This window comes from Rosa rugosa, chromosome 5, assembly GCF_958449725.1.
Source record: "Rosa rugosa chromosome 5, drRosRugo1.1, whole genome shotgun sequence".
In the NCBI taxonomy this organism is placed as follows: domain Eukaryota; kingdom Viridiplantae; phylum Streptophyta; class Magnoliopsida; order Rosales; family Rosaceae; genus Rosa; species Rosa rugosa.
In genome coordinates, this window is record NC_084824.1 from 46,385,112 (window position 1) to 46,398,660 (window position 13,549).

Genomic DNA, 13,549 nt, shown 5'->3' on the forward strand with positions numbered 1-13,549 from the left:
GACCAGAGGCCTGCACCAACGTCGTGGCGCATAAGAACAAAAAAGAACATCAATAAGAGTTTCACTAGAGTTAGCGCGTGGAGCGCGTACTCACAAAGGTCTGCGCTTAACCCTATGGCCCCATTTGGTTAACAGAAATGTCAAAATAGGAAAATGATTTATTTTTCTTTCCAGACCGATATGGAATGGAATATGTTTTGGGAATATGAAATTAATTCTGGAATTAATTTTCCATTCCTATTGTAGTGTTTTGGTAAGTTTTTTTTTTTTTTTTGATCGGGTTAGTTGTTAGTAACTCACACACCCATGCAGTGGTATCCCAGCGGCAGGACACCTGCACCGACATTGCGGCGAAAGCCTGGTAAAGCCAGACTAATCCACTGCACCGCAGACGCACGAACCCAAAGAGTCCCTCAAATCTGCTGGCCACGGGATGGAGCTGGGATTCGAACGCTAGACCTGGGGGTTCCAGACTAGGCCATTCGACCAACACACCACACCACGTGGTTGTGTTTTGGTAAGTTATAAGAATGAAATATAAAATTATAATTTTCAATAATGCCTTTTTACTAATTAAAGTACAGATATGACATCAACTTAATCATAAAGAATATTGGTGGGGGAATATAATTTTTTAAGAGGGATAATTAATGTAATTTTGACTTTGACACTGGGAAATGGAATGAGAATATCACCCCTGACTAGGTAATTACTATTCAGACTTTATGAGGGAGTCAATTTTTAGTAAGATATCATTTTTTATTTCCTTTCCGATCTCTAATTACAACCAAACAGTACATCTGAATGAAAAATGAAATTAATTCCTATTATATATATCATGATTTCCTACAATCCAAATGGGCCCATGTTAATTCATCTCATTTATGCTGATATGGATTTAACTAAAAAGGTAAAATTTAATCAACTTTCCTGTAGTCTATTCATTGCGCACCCTCCTTTCTTACTTTATATATATATATATAGGATATTTCTCATGTGCGGACGTCCGTACTGAAATTTCGGTACAGATTTCCTGTTTTCGACCACTTTCCGGCCACATTTTTACATCTTAACCGTTCAGTTTTTTGGTCATAATGTATAGATCACCTCTGCAAAATTTCAGCCAATTTGGTGATAGTTAAGGCATCCAAAATTGCAATTTACACGAACTGACCGAATCTGTTGAACCGGAACCGTTCGTATTTATAATGGTAAATTGCAGTTTTTGATGCCTTAACGATCACCAAATTGGCTGAAATTTTGCAGAGGTGATCTATACATTAAGACCTAAAAAGTGAACGGTTAAGATGTGAAAATGTAGCCGGAAAGTGGGGGAAAACGAGAAATCCATACCGTCCACACGGTACGGACGTCCGCACCTGAGATGGACTGTATATATATATATATATATATATATATATACATGAATTTAGTTTTTGGTTTGACAGAATGAAATCCAAATCTCATGCCAATCTGTATATATCGTACTTTACTACTGTTATAAGTTGCCATATGCTATCTTTCATGGCTTTAGTTTTCTTTTTGGGTCTAAATATTATGGCTTTGAACCATTACTTTCAATTCACATCCCTCCAGTAACTGTTCCATTAAATTCCCCAGAATGAAAATCATCAACAGCATTCTCCTCATATGTGGCCTCGCATTCTTCGTGATCTTTATGTCTCTGTTGGAACCCCAGAACTTGCTGGGCACTGAATATGACGTTCGAGTCATCAACGGCTTCACAAACAACTCGTCCCTGCCGCTGGTCATCTGGTGTTCATCGAAAGAGAATGATCTCGGTGGACGTGCGCTACAGGAGAAGGATGACTTCAGTTGGAGGCTGAGGACCAACTTCTGGGGCACGAGTAACCATTTCGTTTGCACGATGAAATGGGACAAAAAGCGGAAGCGCTTCGACGCCTTCAAGATTCCGAGAGACGTTCAACGGTGTGGTCCTTTCCGGAAGTGCTCATGGCTGGTGAGGGAGGATGGGTTTTATTTCAGCAACGATGAAGTAAACTGGAAAAAGGACTTTTCATGGTAGTAATAAAATTTTGAAATGGCAATTAAGGTACGTTTATAATGGTTTATTTGAGGCTGCACTAGGGTGGCATTAGTAATTTTGGTATAATAACAAATAGCATGGACAAGAATAATTTGAATGGTACGGTCTTGCTTCTGTAGTAAGCTTTTGTTCTTGGAATCGTTGTGTTGGAAAATTTTGTTAGAACTTTTTCTTAGAAGTCCCATGTTTTTCTTGGAAGTTAACTTGAAAGCACTTGATATATGCTTATTTATAAAGAACAAAACGTTATTCTTAGCGAACACTACAGAAAACACTTTTGATTATCTAGCTAGTAATATTTTGAGAAATTATTTTCATGCGTAAATTTCAAACGTAACTTCCAAGTAAATTTGGTTATCGTTATATAAAATAATAAAAAGGAGGGTTGAATCATTTTATCATTTCATGTTAGAGATAAATTTTTTTTTTTCAGTACACTCATGTTAGAGATCGATTGTAGTCATGAAGGTTTGGTATAATTTGGTATGTCATACAAAAGGGTTATTTTTGCCCAAGGCATTGCAATGATGGCAAGCCTTTTGTCGTTTATAGGAGTTTGTGTTGCCTGTCCAATACATGCTTCCTCGAATTTGTCCTTCACTTCTTTTCTGTAAATTCACTAAATTGTACGTGTATCCATCTATTTGAGTATTTGACCATCACCTCCAAGTGAACAATAGCCAACAGATATATATACCAACATCCATGGGTTCATAAACAATTCCTTTTTTTTTTTTTTTTTTGTGTGTGGCTGAACGGGGGAAGGTAATTTAGATTTGGAACCTCTCGCAAAATGAAGCGAAATACTATCCCATTCCAGTTGGTTTCAAAATGCATTTTAGTAACATGTAGCTTAACAAAATTTTACTACACACCCAAAGTTAGAATTCGAATAGTGTGTTGTACTAAACTAAAAGAGAACAAGTTTAGCTTAAAACTATTCTTTGTCTTTGGAGGGTACCTACATTCGTCCATCCTATCTTTTGTTTGTAACAATTAGGTTGTGAGGGCAGAGCCAAGAGGTGGCTCCATTTTTCTGATGGTTTATTGAAAGTTCTTTAGTTTGCATTCTAGGATTGAGTCGTTTTAGATCATATGATACATTTATTGAAAAAATGAACGGATTTTTTTTAAAAAAATATTATGTCAAGGAAAAATCTAGAAGCAAACAAATTACAACAAATAATTTTTTTTCTTCTATTCTGATCTAGAAGATAAGCCCAAATAATTCAGCAGACAAAATGATTGCAGTACTAGTCTACTAGCATTATCAAAGGCGTTTACCACCAAATGTTTTTCAGTTAGACATGAACAAAAACGTGTTACAACATATATGCATGGATGGATTTTCATATCATGTACGACTTGCATTTGAGCAATAGTGACAACACCCTAACGGGGCCTGATCAATATCGAAACCATGTGGCATGCCTCAATCCTTAGTGCAGCACACGGAAAAAGGAAGTCTATCTTCTTGTTTCCCTATGGCCAATATATATCGTATTGTTCAATCTCACTACTGTTCCCCCCAAATTAAGACAGACACTTCACTTCCTGCCTTAACACTATAAATAAGATCCAATCTTTTTCTCTGTTTTCGTATCCAATCTTTTTCTCTGTTTTCGTATCAACAACAAATTGCTATTCAACATTGTTTTTATCTCCCAACTATTTCCTTGATAGTGGTCAACTTATCTACTCCCATAACATAAAAGGAATGAGCAACATCGTCTGACATAAATGGATGGTTAGATTATATTTGCCAGACCTATGTTATTTTTATTAATAACTTCATGTACAATGAGACACTCTATTTGCCAGACCTGAAGTTAAAAATTATAGGATTTTTTTTTCTATAGTTATCCATTAGGTTTCAAAATCGTTAGTAACTCAGCTTCCTGATAAGTTGTTTGTAGTTCGATAGAGAAAAATGAGTTTTTTTTTTTTTGCTCAAAACATCCCAGAAATATTTTCTATTTTAGGAAAATGGAAAAAAGAAAATTTTGCACTTAGAGCATCTTTAGCAATGTTAGCTATTTTTTATTCAAATTTTTGCCAAATTAGCTAAAAAGTTATTTTAGCTAGCCAATTTCAAAATACATCTGCTTGTAGAGGATTGTATGCACCGACAGTGCAAGTGCACTGTCAGTTATTTTAATCTTTAAAAAAATAATAGCCACTCATTTAATCCACTCCTTTATATATTTTAATATCAAAAAAATTACATCCATTCATATTGCAAGTACCCATACACTGACGGTGCAAGGAATACACTCCCCTGCAACAATGCATTCTTTCCATTTTAGCTAATTTTGAATTTAATATTATGAGGAATGCTAGCAACCTTCCCCACTTATTTTGTGCCATGTTGATTCATTTATGATTACGATCTATGTATTTACTACCTTGAAAAAACAACTAATTTCATTCCATGTTTTACCCTTATTTATGTTTGACCTTATTAAATGCTCTCTATTAATATGAAAAAAAAAAAAATTTGACTCTTTAGTTTTCCTGATTTTTTTCTAACGTTTTTTCATTTCTCTTATATTTCCTAAGTTTTTCAACAAAAAATTTTCTTTAATTTATTTGATCATGTTCTGTATATTGAGTCTTTTTGTGACATCTTTTTTTTTTATATATAAAACCCACAAAAAAAAAAAACAAAAAAAAAAACGGTAAAGCTCATTGACATGGCAGCTGCAAACGTTTTTTTTTTTTCGTTAGAACACATGTTAGATTAGATGATTATATAATTTTTTTTCTCTCTCTCTCTGTTTTCTTTTATATATATATTTTTTAACATTCTCTTTGATATATGTATATAGTAAAGCTAACGTTTTGCCATTTTTTTGGTTTCAATTCTATTTTTTTTTTTCCAAGGAAAAAATTTGAAGTATGTTCTTAAATATATATGTACGTATGCCCACAAGACTAATATAAATTGCAAATAAAAAGGATTCACAAAAGAAAAAAAAAGTTGATAAATTAAAATTAGGGTTAAATACTTGTTACTCTTCAAACTTTTGCCTGAAAAACAGTTATGTCCCTCGCCTTTCAAATTAAACTGGATAGTCCTTATTCTCTCTAATTCTCACACAACAGGTCCAAAACAGGTCTAAAATGACTATTCTACCCCCAAGATCTTTTTTTTATTTTTTTCTCTCTCTTTTTTTAATTTCTCTCTATTTTTTTTTTCTGGCTGGTTCTCTCTCTCTCTCTCCAAGCTCGTATCCGACCTCGAGTTTATCCACTCGATCCACCGCACTCACTACCACTCTGCAGCGCTTGGTGGGCCCCCTCCACCCCTCATGGAAGCTTCACCGCCACAATTCAATCTCCACCTCCGTCGTCGTCCCCACTAAGCTCAGCCACCTCTCCTCCTCCTCATCCTCCACCACTCCCACCAATAAGCCACCTTACTATCATCATCCAACATATTTCGAATGATCAGAAACACCCAGATCAGATCGAGCAATAACAACACACAACCCAGATCATAAACACCCAGAAACAACCCAGATCCTAAACACCTAGAAACACCCAAGTCGTTGACGTACTGATCAAGATCGAGAGGGAAGGAGAGGAGCGGGTCTCTGGGTTTGAGATTCGAATACGAAACGGATATGTTGAAGATCCGACTCGACCCACCGAATTTCATCCAGCAATTCACGAGGTCCACCGCCACGAAGCTCGACCCGGAACCCGAACCCGGGTCCTCCACGCTCTGGAGCCCTAAGAACCCGCCGGCGTCTCCGACAACCTCATCGTCCGGCGAGATGATAAAAGCCAGCCCGCCGCCCATCGAGGAGGGGTTCAAATTGCTGACGGAGAAAGTGAAGAATGTGGAGAAGCTAGTTGGAAACGGAGTAGAGGGTTGCTTGAAGCGGACGGGCTTCGAGTACAGCACTCTGCCGGCGCCGGAGTTGCATTCTGATAGAGGAAGACGAAGACCTATTTAGTGGTGGGTTCTGGAGAGTTGAAGAAGAAGAAGATGAAGATGAGAATGTAATCACGAGTGTGTAAGGGGTGGGACCACACCAGGAAAAACGAAAGAGATGGGAAATTATAGAGAGTAGTGAGGAGGACAAGATCGATCTGTGGAGAGGGAGAGAGAGAAAAGCAGAAAAAATAAATAAAAAAATAGTGAGAAATTAAAAAAAGAGAGAGAAAAAAAATAAAAAAGGATATTGGGGGTAGAATAGTCATTTTAGACCTATTTTGGACCTGTGGTGTGAGAATTAGAGAGAATAAGGACTATCCAGTTTAATTTGAAAGGCGAGGGACTAAACTGTTTTTCAGGCAAAAGTTTGAGGAGTAACAAGTATTTAATCCTTAAAATTAATTACTTAATTAAATGCATAAAATTAAATAAGGGTAAAGAGGGGAAGTGAAAACTTGTCTTTTAATTGTATTAATTATTTGAATTTTTTTTTATTATTTTTTTTAAATCTTTCAAAGTTTCGAGTCGAATATAATAATATTATTGTGAGTTCTCTCTAAACCCTAAAGGCCGGCTTTTCCGATTGCGAGTTTGTGCTCGTCCGGTGGCACCCGGGCGGGCCTCCGGGCTGTGGCTAACGTCTTGGGATCTGCTGCCGGACGGGTATTCTATTGCCTGTGGGTCTCCGTCGAAGGGATGTTGCGCTGGCCTTGGCGGCTGGTATTGGCTGGGCTAGGGTGAGGCGGTGGTCGTGCAACCAGGGAGGGAGATCGATCCCTGATGTGGGTTTTTGGATCGACGGCGCCACGATTTTTCTCGTCGGTGGTGTATGGTGCTAAGATTTGTGATCGGGATTTGGTTTTGCGTCGTGCTGGCGTCGGTCGTGGCGGCGAGGCCGTGGGGTTTGGGTCGTGCACGATGAGAGATTGTGGCGGCTCGAATCGAGGCGACTCGGGTCGTGGCGGCAGACGGTGGACGGAGCTCTGCCTGACTGTGTTGTACGGCGGGGATGGGATGGACAGGTGGACTGGGCCGAATCAGTTTGTTGGGCCTGCATGGTTTTCCTTTGCCGTCTGCCCTATTTGGTTTTTAGTTTTGGGTTAGGGTTTTTTGGCCCTAGTCCATTATTTATGTTTTAGCATTATCTTTTACAATAATTTCCTTTTAGGAAGCTAATGCACGGTATGTGCACTCTATGTACCTCTAGCGCCTCTGGAGTAGTACCAAAGGAGGATTTCCCGCTATCTACGCATTTCAATGTGTAATGAGTAGGTCTATTGTCTATGTACCATTGTGGGTACTACCACTATCTTCTTGTCTGTCTATAGATTGCAGCGGCAGGGTATGTAACGGCCTATTCTAGCTTGAGTGGAATACACACGGCATGCAATGAATAGGGAATATAGAAAGGGAAAGGGTGGAGGGGAAGGTTGCTAGCATTCATCTCATTTGAATAAATTAGTTTAAATGTGTGTGTGCCATATCGAAGTATTGGAAACAGGAATATCGGAGGTCTTAGGTTTTTTCTCTGAAACTTTGGTTTTCTCGGTGTTGGTTGCGTGGTCTCATCCGGCGGCGCCCCGGCTCTGGAGTGGGCGTCTGGTCTCGCCGGTGCATGGAGGCTGTTGCCGGACGGGAATTTGGTGTCTTCGAGGTGGTGGAGGCGGAAGCATTGCAGGCGACTTTCCTCTGCCATGATTGAGGTCGGCGGCTTAGCTAATGGTGGTTCCGGTCTGGTCACAGGTGAGATGCGGCTGCGACTGGGTCGAGTTGTGCAGACCTTTGTCAAGAACAGGAGCTTCTGGCGCTGGGTGGGAAGACGGAGTTGGTTTGCGTCACTGTTGGGTATGGTTTGCTATGTTAGGGGTCGACGGGAGGCGGTGGAGCAGGTGGGTTCTCGGAGGTGGTTTTTTCAGGCCGCTTTGTTCTATTGGCAGGGAGGATGGTTGTGATGGCTGGGTTTTGACGTTTGGGGCTCACCACAGATCAGATCTGCAGCGGGGTGGAGCGACAAAGCCAACATCAATCCAACGACGACGACCGTTATGTATGGTCCGGTGACTGTAGCTTGGCGGCGAATTGTGGGTTGCAGTGTTTTCCTTTTGGTTTTTGTTAGGGTTTTGTTTTTTCAGTTAGGGTTTTGGTTAGAGTTAATAAGTCCCTACTCCTTTGAGTTAGGGTTGTGTTCCTACTCTTTTGAGCTAGGATTAGGTCTAGGTGCTATGCCATGTCAATTGTGTCATTCCCGAGGACGATTTGGTTCAAATTTGGTTTACTGTTGTGGTCGATCTGCTGACAAGCGATCCTTTACACGTGGTCTGGTACTTTTTAGATACGGTGTTGAAGAGGACGCAGTCATTTGGCTGTCGACTACGAGGTACTACTGGGACATTCGGGATCATCGGTTCAAAGTAGCCTTCGTAGGAGGTGTATTGTGGTTAGATTTTGGGCCCATTGGCTTGATGGTATCTGTAACCGCGGTTTCTTGGGGTTTCAGTCTATGTCCCCCCCCCCCCCCCCCCCCAATGTTTGCTTTCGATTGATTGAATGTATTTTCTATCTTTCCCTAAAAAAAAAAAAGTTTAAATGTGTGTGTGTGTGTAGGAAAAATTATGACTTTGGTCATTCAACTATAACCCAATCGATACTTTGGTCACTCTATTTTTAAAAATATAACTTTAGTCACTCAAGTTTAGATTTATTTTTCACTTTATGACATGCATTGGCTCTCCTTATGTGCAGGCCTCCACTAAACACTATCTGAAATTTTTGAATATATGCAGGAGTGGCATTCACACACTGCATGTGAGTGCAAGAGAGTTGTATTGGTTCCCATTAAATATTGCCACAAGATTCAAAACTCATTCTGTGACTCGTTACAATTTCAAACCATGCTGTCTGGTAGTGAAGAAAATACTGATGTTGACTTGAAACCTCGATATTTATGATACAATTTCAAATGGGAAAATGGTCCGTACGGTACCCGAACTTTTCCTCCTTATAACTTTTGGTACCTGAACTTCAAAAAATATCAATACGGTATCTGAAGTTTTTTGCTCGACCGAAAATAGGTACCTAGAGCCGTTAGCTCCGTTACGGCATTTGTCAGTTGGCAATTTTTGAAGGGTATTTTCGTCCTTTCAGGCCTTCATTTTTTTTTTCCTAAGCATATATATCTCTCTCTCTCTGTGTTCTTCCTCCCTCTTTCCAGATCAAAGATCAAAGAAAGCATAATCGTTAAGAAGTTATCAATTAATGCATAATTGTCGCAGTTATCAATTAAAGCTTCGTTGGCTGAATTGAACTCTAGACCTGCAGATGGTTCAACTTCACACTACATTTCATCCCCATTCGATTTAGAATGTTTGGCAGTAATAACGCCAGATGGGCAAGGTCATCCATCCTCAACTGCCTCAATCAACTTGCTTTTGGCCTATGGAACACTTCAACAAGTTTAGCTGTTAGAATCTTCTGCTGCAAAATTAGAGAATGGTTTCTCTCTGTAGGTCCAAGATCATGATTGTGATCCTTTTTGTTGTTTTCGAAATCCTTAACAATAGAAACTTTGAGAAGAGCTAGGAGTTGTTGTCATTTTAGCACCAACGAAGATCCATTTGAAAATCCCTTAAGTCTTTCAACCACGACAATTTTGAAACTGATTCTTGGGTCATGTAGAAGCGGTTTAATTGATAGTTTGGAAGGACACTCCAGATTCTTGGGTTTCTAGAGACTGTTGCATGAATAGGTGGTGAAATGCCACCGGAGAGTTGAAAACACTTCTGGGCCGAAGATTTTGTCATGGACCAAGAAATCCCAAAACGATTATCGATACTAGATCTCGAAAACAAGAACACCCAATAAAGAGTAGAAGTAGTAGATTCATTGTTTCATAGGTGAATCTAAATGCATGGCAGCTAGTGTAAAGAACTAAAGATGCATACGGGAAACACAAGAAATCCCTAAGAATTGTAACTTTCTGGGAAAACCAAGAATCAAAGCCAAACCCAAATCAGCCATGAACCCAATTACTCAGATAGTAAGCTCAGTAACAAATCTTCATCAGCAATATGAAATCCCCAATCCAAGTCTTCGAATTTCAAATCCCTAATTCTACAAATTTGAAGAAGATGAGAGATAGAGTCCCTTATTCTATAGATAGAATCCCTAATTCTATGAATTACAAATCCAAGTCTTGACATGGGTGGCGAAGCAGATGAGAAGATTGAAGGCGAGGTGTGGATGGGTTTGAGGAGGAAGAAGATGAGAAGATGGGTTTGCCGGAAAAGGACTGCTTCTTCCTCCTCCTCCTCGTCTTCTGTGTCTGGTAGTGGTGGTGGGGGAGGAGGAGAGAGCTGGTGGGGTTAAAGGTGGAGTCGGGACATGGCTGGGATTAGTGAGGATTATGACATAAAATGACGAAAGTGCCCTTCAAAAATTTCCAGTTGGCAACCTCTGTAACAGAGCTAACGGCTCTAGATACCTATTTTCGGTCGGGTAAAGAATCTCAGCTACCGTATTGATATTTTTTGAAGTTCAGGTACCAAAAGTTATAAGGAGGAAAAGTTCGGGTACCGTACGGACCATTTTCCCATTTCAAATTCAAACTTTGCTTTCAAGTTGAAAATTTCAATTCAAAAGCCATATGGTATATCAATCCCACGCTCACGTTGGTTCCATCAATCACTCAAAATTTCACTTTGAAACCTTCTCCTTTGTAACACTCCCTTTTATGTTAAACAAATGAAGTTTGTGTCTCAATCTTCAATCTGATTACATATGCAGCTCTCACTTTCAAACACTCCCCTTGACAAATGAATCTTTTCCTTTGTAACACTCCCCTTTATGTTAAACAAATGAAGTTTGTGTCTCAATCTTCAATTTGATTACATATGCGGCTCTCACTTTGTTTTATAGGTGGATTTTAGGTGTAAATACTCAATTACACATCATTAAAACTAAGGATATTTTGGACCAGTTATTAAAAAATATTAAAATTGGAAATAATTTAAAAAAGAAAAATACACCGTTTAATTTGGCTATATATATTGAAGAAGCTAGAATGATCAAGCTTATTGTCTCTTTGAGAAGAGTAAAATAAAAGTTCAGAATTTTTTTTTTCTTGGCCAAAATATCTTCAAAATAAAAAGGAAAAAAGACGAATTTGGTACTCAATTGACTAAAATACCCTGAAAATATGAGTTATTTACAAGAATCTAATAGTGAAGTTGACAACAGTGACCAAAGTGATAGACGATGTTTAAGTTGAGTGACTGAAGTGAATTTTTCAAAATTATAGTGACCAAAGTATCGAGTATCGATTGAGGTATAGTTGAGTGACCAAAATGATAATTTTTCCTATGTAACAACTAACATATAACAACTTGAAAAGAATCTTTTAAATTAATAAAAACAATAGAGAGCATCATCTCGCTCTTTAGCAATGCTAGCTATTTTTGAGTTAAATTTTAGCTAAAGTAGCTAAAAAGTCATTTTGGCTAGCTATTTTTAAAACATCTCATGTATTGTCTCTCTATTTTTGCTAGTTTTGAATTTAAATTAGTTTTTTAATGAAGATTAAATAGTTTAAATATATTTATAAATCACATAAAATAATTCAAAAGAAATATTTTAAATTAACATAAATTATATAGAGCCTCATCTCACTCTCTATATTTAGGAGCAAGATAGTTAAAAGTTATAATGAGTCTGGTGCAACTACTAAAATAGATAAAAAAAATAAAAAAATAAAAAAAACTAAAACATGCTCTCCAAAATAACTAATGAGACAAAATAAAGAGTCTGCTAAGAGCATCTTTAGCAATACTAGTCATTTTCTGGTCAAATTTTAGCCAAAGTAGCTTAAAATCATTTTGGCTAGCCACTGTAGAAATACGTCTATATCAGTGCTCTCTATTTTAGCTAATTTTAAATTTATATTATTTTTTTAGATGAAGATTAAATAGTTTAAATGTATTTATAAATTACATAAAATAACTCAAAATGAATGTTTTAAATTATAGAGAGACTCATCTTGCTCTCTATATTTAAGAGTGAGATAGCTAAAAGTTATAATGGAGAGTCACTTAGGAGTCCGGTACAGCTGCTAAAATAGATAAAAAGCAAAACATGCTCTCTAAAATAGCTAAAGAGTAAAAAAAAAAAAAAGAGTCGGTTAAGGATGCTCTTACACACATGTTCCTGAAGAAAGCATATCAACATAAGCCTCTCAAACTAGGGTTTCCCCGTCAAACCTCTTCCTCGTCCGGCGGCGTACCCTCGTCGACGCGTGCAGCCGGACGGGCTATATATGGCCTTCGTGGTGATGATTCTTCCAGATGGAAAGGATGGTGGTGGTCGAGTTTGGGCCGCTGTTGAGACTGAACAACTCAACCCGGATCGGGTCCGATCGGATCTCAGGTTGAGTGGGTTGGATGGCCGGGTAGGCAGTGGTGTTTGGCAAGGGATGGCAGGGGACAGGCGGTCTGGAGGGATGAGGTGGAGGATTTGCGTTGTTGAGGCCATGGCGTCGTTCTGTGGTTCTGGTGGTTCGATGTCTTCCCCGGTGCTTGGGTTTCTGGGGGCCAGATTGGTCGACGATGTGATCGTTATGGTGGCTGGGCTCTGGACGGAGATCGGGTCACGACGGAGGCGCGGTGATGGTGGCATTGTGGTGGCGGCGGTGTTGGTATGGCTGTGGTGTAGCTGGATTTGGCTGGAACCCTGCATATTCCTTGCTGGGTCGGGTGCTTCTTGGGCCTGGGCTTGGGCTCTGGTTTTAAATTTATTTAATGTTATATTTATATTTTATTGCTGTTTGGGTCTGGCCCACTGTTTGGGTCTGGCTTAAGCTGTTTTATTTTTTACAATTCTTATTTTGTTAAATTGTCTAGGTTGGATGCGCTTTATGCGACCAATAAAATCCTACATATATTGTGTAGGCCTAATCGGGCCATGTGTCTGGGTATGCACTCTACGTGCCTTGTCTACTCTAGGTCGGTGGCGACTTATTTGCTTTGTCAAATGGACGTTACCGCCTAGTGGCAGGGTGAGACTAAGTGTCGTCAGATTTACTTTTCGGCGGCAACATAGGAGGAAAGCTGTGCTAAAGCTGGTAATTATGCTATGTTGTACTCGGGGTACATATCGAGTTATCTTTCCGCTATGTCACTGCTATGTTAAAGAAAATGGAGTCGCTATTTGTGCATGTTAATGCTTGGATCCGTGGGGATCCTAATTAACTATAAGTAAGAGAGAGAGAGAGATGGACACGAGATGTATAGTGGTTCACCTCCCGCCTTAGCGGGAGACTACGTCCACTTGAATGTGTACTAGTGTGTCAAGCCTTGCGGCCTAACAAGATTACAAGAGATGTAATGAATGTGTTGAGTTGTGGGAGGAGGCATTCCTTTTATAGATGAAGGAATGCCCTTCCTCTACTTATTCTTCGATGTGGGACAAGCAAAGTTACTATTCTCGTCTATTTAACATGTAGAAAGCCATGTTGTGGAGGCATCTTGGCAAGGGCGGGAAAGTGGCTT

At 39.1% G+C, this 13,549-nt stretch overlaps 1 protein-coding gene across 1 annotated transcript; it reads left to right on the top strand.

Annotated features, from left to right (window-relative positions):
* The first annotated feature begins 1,541 nt into the window (after window positions 1–1,541).
* Window positions 1,542–2,234, top strand: LOC133708475 (S-protein homolog 21-like). Its single transcript, XM_062133946.1, has one exon. It carries the CDS (start codon window positions 1,622–1,624, stop codon window positions 2,045–2,047), a length of 426 nt encoding a protein of 141 aa, XP_061989930.1. The 5' UTR covers window positions 1,542–1,621; the 3' UTR covers window positions 2,048–2,234.
* The last annotated feature ends 11,315 nt before the right edge of the window (window positions 2,235–13,549 follow it).